The following is a 13059-nucleotide window of genomic DNA, read 5'->3' on the forward strand; positions in this document are numbered from 1 at the left end:
ATGTAAAGTAAATTCCTCTTTAACAAATATTTATTCAGTGTCCACTACGGGAGAGGCACTATTATAGGTGCTGCTGCTGCTGCTGCTGCTACTGCTAAGTCGCTTCAGTCGTGTCCGACTCTGTGTGACCCCATAGAGGGCAGCCCACCAGGCTCCCCGGTCCCTGGGATTCTCCAGGCAAGAACACTGGAATGGGTTGCCATTTCCTCCTCCAATGGATGAAAGTGAAAAGCGAAAGTGAAGTCGCTCAGTCGTGTCCGACTCTTAGCGACCCCATGGACTGCAGCCCACCAGGCTCCTCCGTCCATGGGATTCTCCAGGCAAGAGTACTGGAGTGGGGTGCCATTGCCTTCTCCAGTTATAGGTGCTAGGGATAAGCAATGAATGAGCAGATAAAAATGTTAGCAAAAACCCTACTTTATTTTTCTGACATGTGTGGGCTAATTCTGGCCACTTATATCCATATCATACTCTGTTTTGCATCTGATTCAACATAAGGAGAATGAATGTTAGAAGTCATTTCTTGCAGTGACTTGAAGTGAGCAAGTTTTAAGTCCCTGGGACAGTTTGCAAGCCAGTGAACACAGGAGGTATTTCTCTGTATCTATTTCTGCCTTATTTCATCCTCCCCCTTCTATCATTCTGCCTATACAGAATGAATAAAGAATAAAGAATTTAAAATAAATTTTATTAAATTTAATAAATTAAAAAGAATTTAATAAAATTTTAATAAATTAAAAAGAATTAAAAAATAAAAGAATAAAGAAAACTGAACACTGAAGAATTGATGCTTTTGAGCTGTGGTGCTGGAGAAGACTCTTGAGAGTCCCTTGGACTGCAAGGAGATCCAACCAGTCAATCCTAAAGGAAATCAGTCCTGGGTGTTCATTGTAAGGACTGATGCTGAAGCTGAAACTCCAATACTTTGGCCACCTGATGCGAAGAACTGACTCATTGGAAAAGCCCCTGATGCCAGGAAAGATTAAAGGCAGGAGTAGAAGGGGATGACAGAGGATGAGGCAGTTGGATGGCATCACCAACTCAATGGACATGAGTTTGGGCAAGTTCCGGAGTTGGTGATGGACAGGCAAGCCTGGCATGCTGCAGTCCATGGGGTCGCAGAGTTGGACACAACTGAGCAACTTAACTGAAGTGATACAGAATGAAACGAAAATCTGGAACCTAAGGAAGACTTTGGATGGTAGCTTACCTTGGAGTAAGGCTGAGCAATCTTCTTGTTTCCCAAAACCATGATGTAAGAAGAGACAATTGCCAAAGTTGTGACTGAAATCATAAAAATTTGAATGTTTTGAATAACTCTGGGCATCTAATATGTATGATTTATTCGATAATGTTGACTTCACAGTCTAGTAAATCATTTGAGAGTAAAGCTATAATGTTGGAAGTAGAAGGGATAGAAGAGAATCCAACATCATTCCAGGGATTATAGCTTAGGAAGAAATGCAAGACATCATCTGGTTTTATTTGGTTTACTTTCTCTCCCTCCCCATTTTTACAGAAAATTTCAAACATACACAAAAGTAGAAATGATAGTAAAAATAAGCTTCCAGCTTCAAAAATGACCTCTTTGTGCTCAATTTGTCTCTAACCCACTGTTATCCCTTCCTCTCATTATTTTTAAGCAATCCCAGATGTCAAATAAGTTATTTACACCTGTTCAGAAGGTGAGATCTCATAGTTTTAATCCCCTTGATTAACAGGCTCAGAGAGGGTTAGTCATTAAGTTGGTTAGTGCAGCTATTTTTAACCCCTACCCCTCAAAAGTAAAAGTTTACTAACAGAGAATACTGGATTTAATGCAATTAAACAGTGTGTATGAGACATGAATTGTCAAACTTCCCGTCTGTCCCATGATAATGGCCACATTTTGGACACTAGTTACAAGTGAAAAACGAGGTTTCCTCATATAAGAACCTTAACATGTAGCCTGAATGTCACTTGAACCCATTATAAGTTGTCATCAGTACATGTAAAACTTTATTTTCAGTTTGTGTCAACACTTTATCTGATGAATTCCATAAATTAATAGTCATTCTAAAAAGATAACTTTGTATTATTTGGCTTGTAATCACCACTGTTAAGCCTCTGATTCAGAAAAAAAAAATTCTTCGAGGAATTACGCAGGATGTGGGAAACTGCTGATTGATGTTTCATGAGTTATTTCGAAACCAAATCCCTGTGGACACTGAAATTTCAAATAAATTTGTCCAAGTAAACGTGTTCTTTTTCAATTATTTAGTAATAAAATGGGTCTGAGACTCTTCCTAAGCCTCAATGTTTCCCATCTTCAGCCTGCTCTACTTTCAAAGAAGGTTAGTTGATTTTTATTGAACCAGTGTCAATGGCCGGAGAAGGCAATGGCACCCCACTCCAGTCCTCTTGCCTAGAAAATCCCATGGACGGAGGAGCTTGGTAGGCTGCAGTCCATGGGGTCGCGAAGAGTCGGACACGACTGAAGTGACTTAGCAGCAGTAGCAGCAGCAGTGTCAATGGCTTATCTACTATGAATAACATGCACAACCAGACATGGAGCTAGCTTTCTAGGTCTCTCAGGTTAGTGAGTATGATACCATTGTTTGGGCTGGTCAGAATGTTCCAGAAGTTTCAGAGCAAGAGGGAAAGATTCTGCTAGTGTCTTTGCCATGGAAACCTACAACATGTTGATTTGGCTGCTTTGACTGGCATACTTGGCCAGTTGTGTCTCAAAATGTTACCCAGGGCATGTGACACTCATCCCTATGAGGAGTGGAGCACAAGGCACCCACTCATTGAGTGTTTGATGGGATAATTGATGGTTAAAAAAAGCTACAAAAATTACCTGAATAAATAACACTGTAAAAGGCAGGGATCCAGACATTTTTCTGTGCACAACTCCCACTCATTTCTCTGAGAGATAAAAGCACCAAAGTTTGACAATCTGTCAGTTTAACCATTTTCACTGTGTACTTTTTCTGGGCAGGTTATTCACATCGAACTCCTTTGATGTGATCAGTGATGATGCTTTCATTGGTCTCCCACATCTAGAGTATTTGTAAGTAAAATAACCTTTTTTTTTTTTTTAATGTAATGATATAGGACAAGGGCTCTGAGGTTCTACAGCTGTCTGACCAAAAATATTATAACCTATTGCAGATTCATAGAAAACAACAACATCAAGTCCATTTCAAGACATACTTTCCGAGGACTAAAGTCTTTAATTCACCTGTAAGTATGAACGTTGCTATCACATTTTAAGCTTGCCAATGGACAATGCAGTTCGATAATCTGTGGTTAATATTTATCATAGATAACCCACTTTATGGGTATCTATGAAAATTTAAGAAACCTGAGTGATTTCTCTCCATGCACACTTGCCTTTTCTCCCTGTCTTCAGCCAGTGTGTCCAGGAAACCCATTCCTATTAATATTAGCCCAACCAACAATAATTAGGAAAATATCCTAATGCAAGGAAATTATGTGAATGAAATAATGTTTTTATTCACTGCATCATTACTCAACTTCATGAATTGACTATATAGTTTTTGCTGTTTCTCTTTTTCTGTATAAGCCCTGATTTCATATACATTTAAACATATACTAGAACCACAGGCCACGTCTACACAGCACCTGAACAACTTTTTTATGAGTAAAATATTTAATTATTCAGTGGGTGATTAGAGCTCCATCAGTTGTTCTGAATAGGAAATAATTTTACCTTCCAGGGAACAGAGACGTGTTTGGTTGTCACAGCTAGGGGATGTAACTGGGATTTAGTGAGTGGAGAACAGCCGTGCTGCTGAACATCCTGCAATGCATAGGAGAGCCTTGCATCAGCCTGGAATGGCACAGTGCTATGCCTCAGAAAGCAAATACGAACTGAATAACTCATCTCTCTTATTTTCAACTACACCCTACACACACACACACACACACACACACACACGCACACACACACACATCTTTAATGAAAATAGACATGGGAAGAAACGGCACCAACATTTGTTGAGTGTCTACTACTACAATGGTCAGTACGCTTTACATAAATTTTCATTTAATTATCTCGACAATCCTGCCAGATAGGCAAAATAACCCCCATTTTATTTTTTAACTCCCACTTTAGAAATGAGGAAACAGCAGCTTGGAGGGGATGTATGACAAGTAAACGGACTAGTTAGGGAATTATGATAACATCAGCTCCGAGGCTGAACTGTTGTGGCTACTCATCCATTCAACAACTGTTTCTCAAGTTCCTAATATGTATCTCATTAGTGTTAGATAAAGAGGCAAGCCATCTAAGCATCACAGTCATTCTGTCCATTTTAACCTGTTCTCTCACAGTAGCTCATTTCTAGCTCTGTTCTAGACCCCAGGAGGTACCAGGTAACGAGGCAGGGAAAAATGCCTGCCCTTTGATCCTTTATTCTGGGGTGTCCACATGGTCTCGTGCTGTCTCGACTAGTTCCTATCTCTACTGTTACTTGGATTTGCAGCAACAGGGAACTGATGGCCCTATGTATTTTACAAAATCACTACACCTTTCAAGGCTTCTGTATATAGTCATTATAAAAGGATGAGGAAAATATTGTCTATAAAATAAACAGCAACACTGCTTTTCACACCAATGTCGTAAGTGCTGCAAAATTGGCTGTGTATGGTGGGAATGCTGTGCCATTTGATTATAGAGCCAAATGCCACCAAGCCTGAACTTTCAGACGAAAACAGATAAATGGAAGCTCATGACTTCAACCTGAGATCTACTTGATTCACATAAATCCATTCAACACAGCCTGTGACTAATGGCTGAGCATCACGAGGGGCTGAAGGGAAAACATAAGACCCCACGGTTCTCTCTGGAAACCTGGACAGAGCCTTGCCATAACCCTTAGTTCACTCAAGTGCTCAAGTGTGTCTTCTCTCCAGCCTAAAGGCCTACCTCATCTGAAAAGAAGAATGGAAAGAATGGGAGGGAAGGACAAAAGAGAGAAAAAGGAAGGGAAAAGGAGAGGAAGGTTAAGGAAGGCAGGAAAGGGAGGAAGAAAAAAATTTATACAACACTCTAGTGAAGAACATCCATTTTGTTTGACCAGAGCTCACTATGTCCATCAAATGAAATGGAAATATAAATTTGGGTCATTATGAGGCCCCTTCTTTAGAAGTGTGAAGAATATAAGAAGGAGGCATTGGTACAGCATGTACTTATGTCTAGAAATGTTCAGGCTCAAGTGAAAGCATAATGCAGCCCTCAAAGAAAGAGGCATGAATCTTAAGGATCAAACAGACAATGAAAGGGAAGTTCCTCTGAAATAATGTGGGACCAGGTTCTGGAGGTAGGAGGGAGGTGTTAGGAGGGAACAGGTCAAAGTTGATTGAATATGACCCTTAGATTTCTTGCATTTTTATCAAATAGTTAGGTTGATTCAGTGACTGTGCCAATAAGAGACTGTTTTTGAGCTACAAAAATGGCATTGCCATATGGTTCATCCTAAATAGTCTCTAGGATGTGCCACACAAATTTGAAGAAAATCCAGCTCCAACCTGGAAGAGCTCAGTCTAGCACGAGGAATTAGTCAAATATTTTCTCTCTAAGTGCCTTGTCCCCACATCATGTCCTCCTTTCTAATTATGCTGTTCTTCCAGGGGTACTTCCTTCCTTCCTTTTTTCTTTTCTCCTTACCTTTTTTTTTCCTTTCAAGAAGAGGTAGGGAAGATTTAAAGCCCAAATGTCCCTCTGACTATTCAGCACATCGAGTTCATTTTCCATTATTAACCACTTATACATACAGTTGACATTTCCTTGACCCATTAATTTTCTTTTTAAGATTTTAGGTTTCAAAGTGCACTTTTCTCCTCCTCAGACCAATTCTTCTCAATTAAAGGCATTCATTCAAGTAGCAAAGAATTATCACCCTGCCCTCTAACCCACATGAAGAGTTTACAAAGCTTTTCATGTTCTAGACCTTATTACAGTCTTTTGATGACCTTATGAAAGAGATAAGGTGGAGGGTTATGGAGAAAGTAGCATAGACATATATACACTATCAAGAGTAAAGCAGATAGCCGGTGAGAAGTTGCTGTATAACACAGGGAGCCCAGCTAAATGCTCTGTAATAATCTAGAAGGGTGAGAAGGAGGGAGGGGAGGCAGGCTTGAGAGGGAGGTGATTTATGTATCAGTTCAGTTCAGTCGCCAATCGTGTCCGACTCTTCGCGACCCCATGAATCACAGCACGCCAGGCCTCCCTGTCCATCATCAACACCCGGAGTTCACTCAGTCTCAAGTCCATTGAGTCAGTGATGCCATCCAGCCATCTCATCCTCTGGCATCCCCTTCTCCTCCTGCCCCCAATCCCTCCCAGCATCAGAGTCTTTTCCAATGAGTCAGCTCTTTGCATGAGGTGGCCAAAGTACTGGAGTTTCAGCTTCAGCATCATTCCCTCCAAAGAAATCCCAGGGCTGATCTCCTTCAGAATAGACTGGTTGGATCTCCTTGCAGTCCAAGGGACTCTCAAGAGTCTTGCATTGTTGTATGGCATAAATCATCACAACATTGTAAAGCAATTTTCCTCCAATTAAAAATAAATTAAAAAAAGAAACAGAGCAGACACTATCCTTATTGGCAAATGAGAATTCAGAGGTGTGCCCTGAGTTTAAGCTGCTCCCCAGTTAGTAGTGGTAAAAGCCAGAAGTTTTCCAAGATCTTTAATGAGACCTCTAGTGCCAACTCCACCATGTCAATTATAGAAGGACCAGAGAGCTTTATGGATGGCTAGGTCCTTCCACAGGACATGATCTGAGAAGCAAACACAAATGAGGAAGGAAGAGAAGATCCTGAAGACAGGAGCCCTACCCTCACTCTTGGTCTCCAAATGTAATTAGTTGGAATTAGACACATACTTTTTTTGCTGGCTTTTTAAAAAAAAAATATATATATATTGTATTGGAATATAGCTGATTAACAATGTTGTGATAGTTTCAGGTGGACAGCAACAAGTCTCAGCCATACATATACATACATCCATTCTTCCCCAAATTCCCCTTCCATCCAGGCTGCCACATAACATACTCTCAATAGTATGTAGAATACATACGCACTTTTGTAGTATGTACAATAGTGGACATACACTTTTAGATCCAACTAGTTCCCACTCTGGCTTAACATTAAAGCTGCTCCAAGGGAACTTGTGAGCATTGATATAAATTCAGTTCATTCCTAAAGAAGCAATGAACTTACCTCATCTTCTTATACATCTGTCTCAGTAGACTTGCCTTCTAAAGAGACATTTTTAGATAACTGAAAATTTACTATACAGACTCCCCTCTCCTTTAGACCAACCCCTCCCCAAAAGAGAATTCCTTATATTTAAGTCCTTACAAATCCTGTCAAATTCCAAGAGCCTCTCTTGATTCTTCTAAATGACTGTCCTAATAGTATACATGATTAAGTGTTTGAATAGTTCATATATTTCAGAAAGGTTTGAATTTTTCTGGTAACCATGTATTACTTCTGAAATCAGGGGGAAAATGAATTAAAAAATAGTTTATGGCCAATGAGGACAAAATTTCTAAACATTTTGTATTGGTTTCTGTTAACACCCACAATGTTTTAGTAATGATTCCCTTGGGCATCACAGAAGTGTCATGGTGGCTAAGGTCCAGTGGAGGAAGGCTTGTTCGCATGTGTGTATAAAAACATTTGGGGAAAATTGTCATCGATCTGTACATGTCATGAAGCAACTACTGGTTGTTCTGCAACGTGGAGGTTCAAAAGACATACACGCAGTCCCCCAAACTGAGGGCATCCATGTGTCCCCAGTTAATCAGGCAGGATGTCCTCACTTCAGCCTTCACAATGACAAGCATGTATAGGGGGCAGCGGGATATAGTGGCTGAGGAGGTTGTCTCTGCCACCAGACTGTGTGTGTTCAAAGCCAGGCTTTACCCATTAATAGCTCTGGGACATCAGGCAGGTCATTAAGCTTCATGGTGCCTCCAATTTCTTTTGTGTAAAACAGGAGTGATAACAATCATCTGTAAAAATAGGGGTGGAAAATAATAAGATACTTAGGAACACCTAGATTGTAAGACAGACAGGAGATTAGGCCAGTTACTCTACGTAAAGTACCTAGAACAGAGCGTGGTATGCAGCAAACACCATCATGTAGGGAAAAACTAAGCCTCGCTGCCTAACCTCTACTGATTCTGGACCAGGACTTCAAATGCTGCAGTGTATTTATCCCCTTTAAACATTTTGTATGAAATTAAAATAACTGCACTTGAAGTACTGCAAATTCAGTGAGACACCAACTCAAGCTGAGAATCTGCACTGCAGGGAGGCTGGGAGCACCCCAGATGGCCGTGGGCGAAGCTTTCTTAGCAGCAGAGCCCAGTGGCACTGAAACAAACGTGCTGTCTGAGCCAGTCTGGTCTGCCTCAGCAAGAAGACTTTCCAGTAGGTTCCATACTCCATAATTAGAGGTTTTCTCAGGTAAACCATGAAAACACCAAAGTGGAGCGAAAGTGAAAGTTGCTCAGTCGTGTGCAACTCTTTGCAACCCTATGGGCTATACAGTCCATGGGATTCTCCAGGCCAGAATACTGAAGTGAGTAGCCGTTCCCTTCTCCAGGGGATCTTCCTAACCCAGGGATCGAACCCAGGTCTCCTGCATTGCAGGTTTATTCTTCACCAGCTGAACCACCAGGGAAGCACGAAGTGGAGGGAATGGTCATCATTTCCATTGGGAAGGAAAGCCTGCCTGCCATTAAGAATGCTTGACCCTTCTCAGCCAGTCTCAAGGCAGCTGGGTGTTCAGTTGGACAGTTTCCCAGGTATTTTAAAGGATGTTTCTTAGGTAGATTCTGAATCAGGACCTAGAGAATGGAGCTTAGTTGTAGACACACTTTAAAAAACCCTCCTAGGAGAACCTTCCTGGTGATCTAGTGGCTAAGATTCCAATGCAAAGGGTCTGGGTTCAATCCCTGGTGGGAAACTAGGTCCCATATGTCACAAATAAGTGTTCACATGCTGTAATTAAATGACCCCTCCAAGATCACTGCAGATGGTGACTGCAGCCATGAAATTAAAAGATGCTTACTCCTTGGAAGGAAAGTTATGACCAACCTAGATAGCATATTCAAAAGCAGAGACATTACTTTGCCAACAAAGGTCCGTCTAGTCAAGGCTATGGTTTTTCCTGTGGTCATGTATGGATGTGAGAGTTGGACTGTGAAAAAGGCTGAGCGCCGAAGAATTGATGCTTTTGAAGTGTGGTGTTGGAGAAGACTCTTGAGAGTCCCTTGGACTGCAAGGAGATCCAACCAGTCCATTGTGAAGGAGATCAGCCCTGGGATTTCTTTGGAAGGAATGATGCTAAAGCTGAAACTCCAGTCCTTTGGCCACCTCATGTGAAGAGTTGACTCATTGGAAAAGACTCTGATGCTGGGAGGGATTGGGGGCAGGAGCAGAAGGGGATGCCAGAGGATGAGATGGCTGGATGGCATCACTGACTCGATGGACGTGAGTTTGAGTAAACTCCGGGAGTTGGTGATGGACAGGGAGGCCGGGCGTGCTGCCATTCATGGGGTCGCAAAGAGTCCGACACGACTGAGCGACTGAACTGAACTGAACTGAATGGTGCAACTAAGGCCTGGTGCAGCCAAGTAAAAAAAAATGTAAAGGAACCCTCCTAGGGAATTCCCTGGCAGTCTGGTGGTGAGGACTTCGCCCTTTCACAACAGGGTTTGAACCCTGGCCAGGAACTAGAATCCCAGGCTCAGAGGAGGGAGGGAACTTTCTGAGTATCAGGAGCACGTGATGTCAGGGTAAGACAATGGTAATTCACAGGGCTTTGCAGTTTCTCCCTAACTCGCTGTCTTGGTGTACAGGGCCTGAGACGCATTCTCTGCCCTTTTCTCTGTCTAGATTGGTGCCCTTTCTCTTATCCATTCAAGCCTGTCCCATTTATCCACTCATTCATTCAATCATTTATTCATTTAAAAGCAGCTGTTGAGGACTTACGTTATGTCAGGCACTGGGGTATAAGAAAAACATCCTTCTAGTACTCACTGCAGAGTAATCCTAGAAAACAATTAACATCAATGAAATGTCTCACTTCCCTGTCTTCACTTTCCCAACCAATTCTACCCTTTATCAGCTACCCAGATACAGTGCATTCTTCAATTCAGTTCAGTACAGTTCAGTCGTGTCTGACTCTTTGAGACCCCATGAATCGCAGCATGCCAGGCCTCCCTGTTCATCACCAACTCCCGGAGTTCACTCAGACTCATGTCCATCGAGTCAGTGATGCCATCCAGCCATCTCATCCTCTGTCATCCCCTTCTCCTCCTGCCCCCAATCCCTCCCAGCATCTTACCCCTTAGTAAAACCTGTAGTGAAGCACATTGACTCTTTTTCTTTTTTTAATTTTGGAATTTTTAAATCTTTTTTTTTAGACCAAAACAAACAAAATGCAGTTCACCCATTTATCCCACCCCTCAACCCCACCTCTAACAACCATCAATTTATTCTCTGTATCTATGAAGTTCATCGTTAACACCCTGGCTATGTGAGGTCTACAGCTTTATTCTTCGGGCAGAAAGTGGAACTCTCAATTCACCGGCTCTTTCAAAGAACTGAGTTGGGCAGCAAGGAAAACAGGTGTCTCTTCCTTGGTAATCTTAATGGCTGCAGTAATTCAGGACTAGACTGTTTTATCATTTCCCTCCCACTGTCTTAAAACCCAGCCTACTCCAAGCATGCATCCTGAAGCCAGTTTTACTTTGTGCTGGTGTCTGGGAGAGGGATATCCACTTAGGAGAAGTTAGCATAGGGACTGGAGGACACAATTGTGCCAGCAAATATATTGAGATACATAACTTGAGAGTGACTCTAGACTGGTCCAAGACACCAAGAAATTTCTTCATTCAACCACCAGTCAGTAAAAGGAATTGTGGAGATGTTCTCTTGCAAAATCTTCTTTAGCGGCATTTTCTCCCCATAGAAAAGAAATGCAAAAAAGCAAAATGGCTGTCTGGGGAGGCCTTATAAATAGCTGTGAAAAGAAGAGAAGCGAAAAGCAAAGGAGAAAAGGAAAGATATAAACATCTGAATGCAGAGTTCCAAAGAATAGCAAGAAGAGATAAGAAAGCCTTCTTCAGCGATCAATGCAAAGAAATAGAGGAAAACAACAGAATGGGAAAGACTAGGGATCTCTTCAAGAAAATCAAAGATACCAAAGGAACATTTCATGCAAAGATGAGCTTGACAAAGGACAGAAATAGTATGGACCTAACAGAAGCAGAAGATATTAAGAAGAGATGGCAAGAATACACAGAAGAACTGTACAAAAAATATCTTCATGACTAAGATAATCACGATGGTGTGATCACTCACCTAGAGCCAGACATCCTGGAATGTGAAGTCAAGTGGGCCTTAGAAAGCATCACTACAAACAAAGCTAGTGGAGGTGATAGAATTCCAGTTGAGCTATTCCAAATCTTGAAAGATGATGCTGTGAAAGTGCTGCACTCAATATGCCAGCAAATTTGGAAAACTCAGCAGTGGCCGCAGGACTGGAAAAGGTCAGTTTTCATTCCAATCCCAAAGAAAGGCAATGCCAAAGAATGCTCAAACTACTGCACAATTGCACTCATCTCACATGCTAGTAAAGTAATGCTCAAAATTCTCCAAGCCAGGCTTCAGCACTATGTGAACTGTGAACTTCCTGATGTTCAAGCTGGTTTTAGAAAAGGCAGAGGAACCAGAGATCAAATTGCCAACATCCGTTGGATCATCGAAAAAGCAAGAGAGTTCCAGAAAAACATCTATTTCTGTTTTATTGACTATGCCAAAGCCTTTGACTGTGTGGATCACAATAAACTGTAGAAAATTCTTCAAGAGATGGGCATACCAGACCACCTGATCTGCCTCTTGAGAAACCTGTATGCAGGTCAGGAAGCAATAGTTAGAACTGGACATGGAACAACAGACTGTTTCCAAATAGGAAAAGGAGTATGTCAAGGCTGTATATTGTCATCCTGTTTATTTAACTTATATGCAGAGTACATCATGAGAAACGCTGGACTGGAAGAAGCACAAGCTGGAATCAAGATTGCTGGGAAATATCAATAACCTCAGATATGCAGATGACACCACCCTTATGGCAGAAAGGGAAGAGGAGCTAAAAAGCCTCTTGATGAAAGTGAAAGTGGAGAGTGAAAAAGTTGGCTTAAAGCTCAACGTTCAGAAAACGAAGATCATGGCATCTGGTCCCATCACTTCATGGGAAATAGATGGGGAAACAGTGGAAACAGTGTCAGACTTTATTTTTTTGGGCTCCAAGATCACTGCAGATGGTGACTGCAGCCATGAAATTAAAAGACGCTTACTCCTTGGAAGGAAAGTTATGACCAACCTAGATAGCATATTCAAAAGCAGAGACATTACTTTGCCAACAAAGGTCCGTCTAGTCAAGACTTTGGTTTTTCCTGTGGCCATGTATGGATGTGAGAGTTGGACTGTGAAGACGGCTGAGTGCCGAAGAATTGATGCTTTTGAACCGTGGTGTTGGAGAAGACTCTCGGACTACAAGGAGATCCAACCAGTCCATTCTGAAGGAGATCAGCCCTGGGATTTCTTTGGAAGGAATGATGCTAAAGCTGAAACTCCAGTACTTTGGCCACCTCATGTGAAGAGTTGACTCATTGGAAAAGACTCTGATGCTGGGAGGGATTGGGGGCAGGAGGAGAAGGGGACGACAGAGGATGAGATGGCTGGATGGCATCACCAGCTCAATGGACGTGAGTCTGAGTGAACTCCGGGAGTTGGTGATGGACAGGGAGGCCTGGCGTGCTGCCATTCATGGGGTCACAAAGAGTCGCACACGACTGAGTGACTGATCTGATCTGATCTGATGTAGGGAGACAGTCACAGTAGTTCACTTGTATGGTCAGTTTTCTAAATGCTGTTTTGGGGCAATGTTCACACGAAAGCAGTCCACATACCAGCTACCATCCTGAGTTACCGAATTTTTTTTAACACTCTTATAATATAAGGTATTATTAC

At 41.9% G+C, this 13059-nt stretch overlaps 1 protein-coding gene across 1 annotated transcript in view; it reads left to right on the plus strand.

The window, feature by feature from the left end:
• The window catches only part of LGI1 (leucine rich glioma inactivated 1), a 40467-nt gene that overhangs the window by 17982 nt on the left and 9426 nt on the right, over positions 1–13059 (plus strand). Inside the window, exons 3-4 of the mRNA XM_006043486.3 lie at positions 2981–3052; positions 3154–3225. Of these exons, the coding sequence (XP_006043548.2) occupies positions 2981–3052; positions 3154–3225 (144 nt within the window). The remainder of the gene's footprint in view (positions 1–2980; positions 3053–3153; positions 3226–13059) is intronic.

This window comes from Bubalus bubalis, chromosome 23, assembly GCF_019923935.1.
Source record: "Bubalus bubalis isolate 160015118507 breed Murrah chromosome 23, NDDB_SH_1, whole genome shotgun sequence".
Classification (NCBI taxonomy): Eukaryota; Metazoa; Chordata; class Mammalia; order Artiodactyla; family Bovidae; genus Bubalus; species Bubalus bubalis.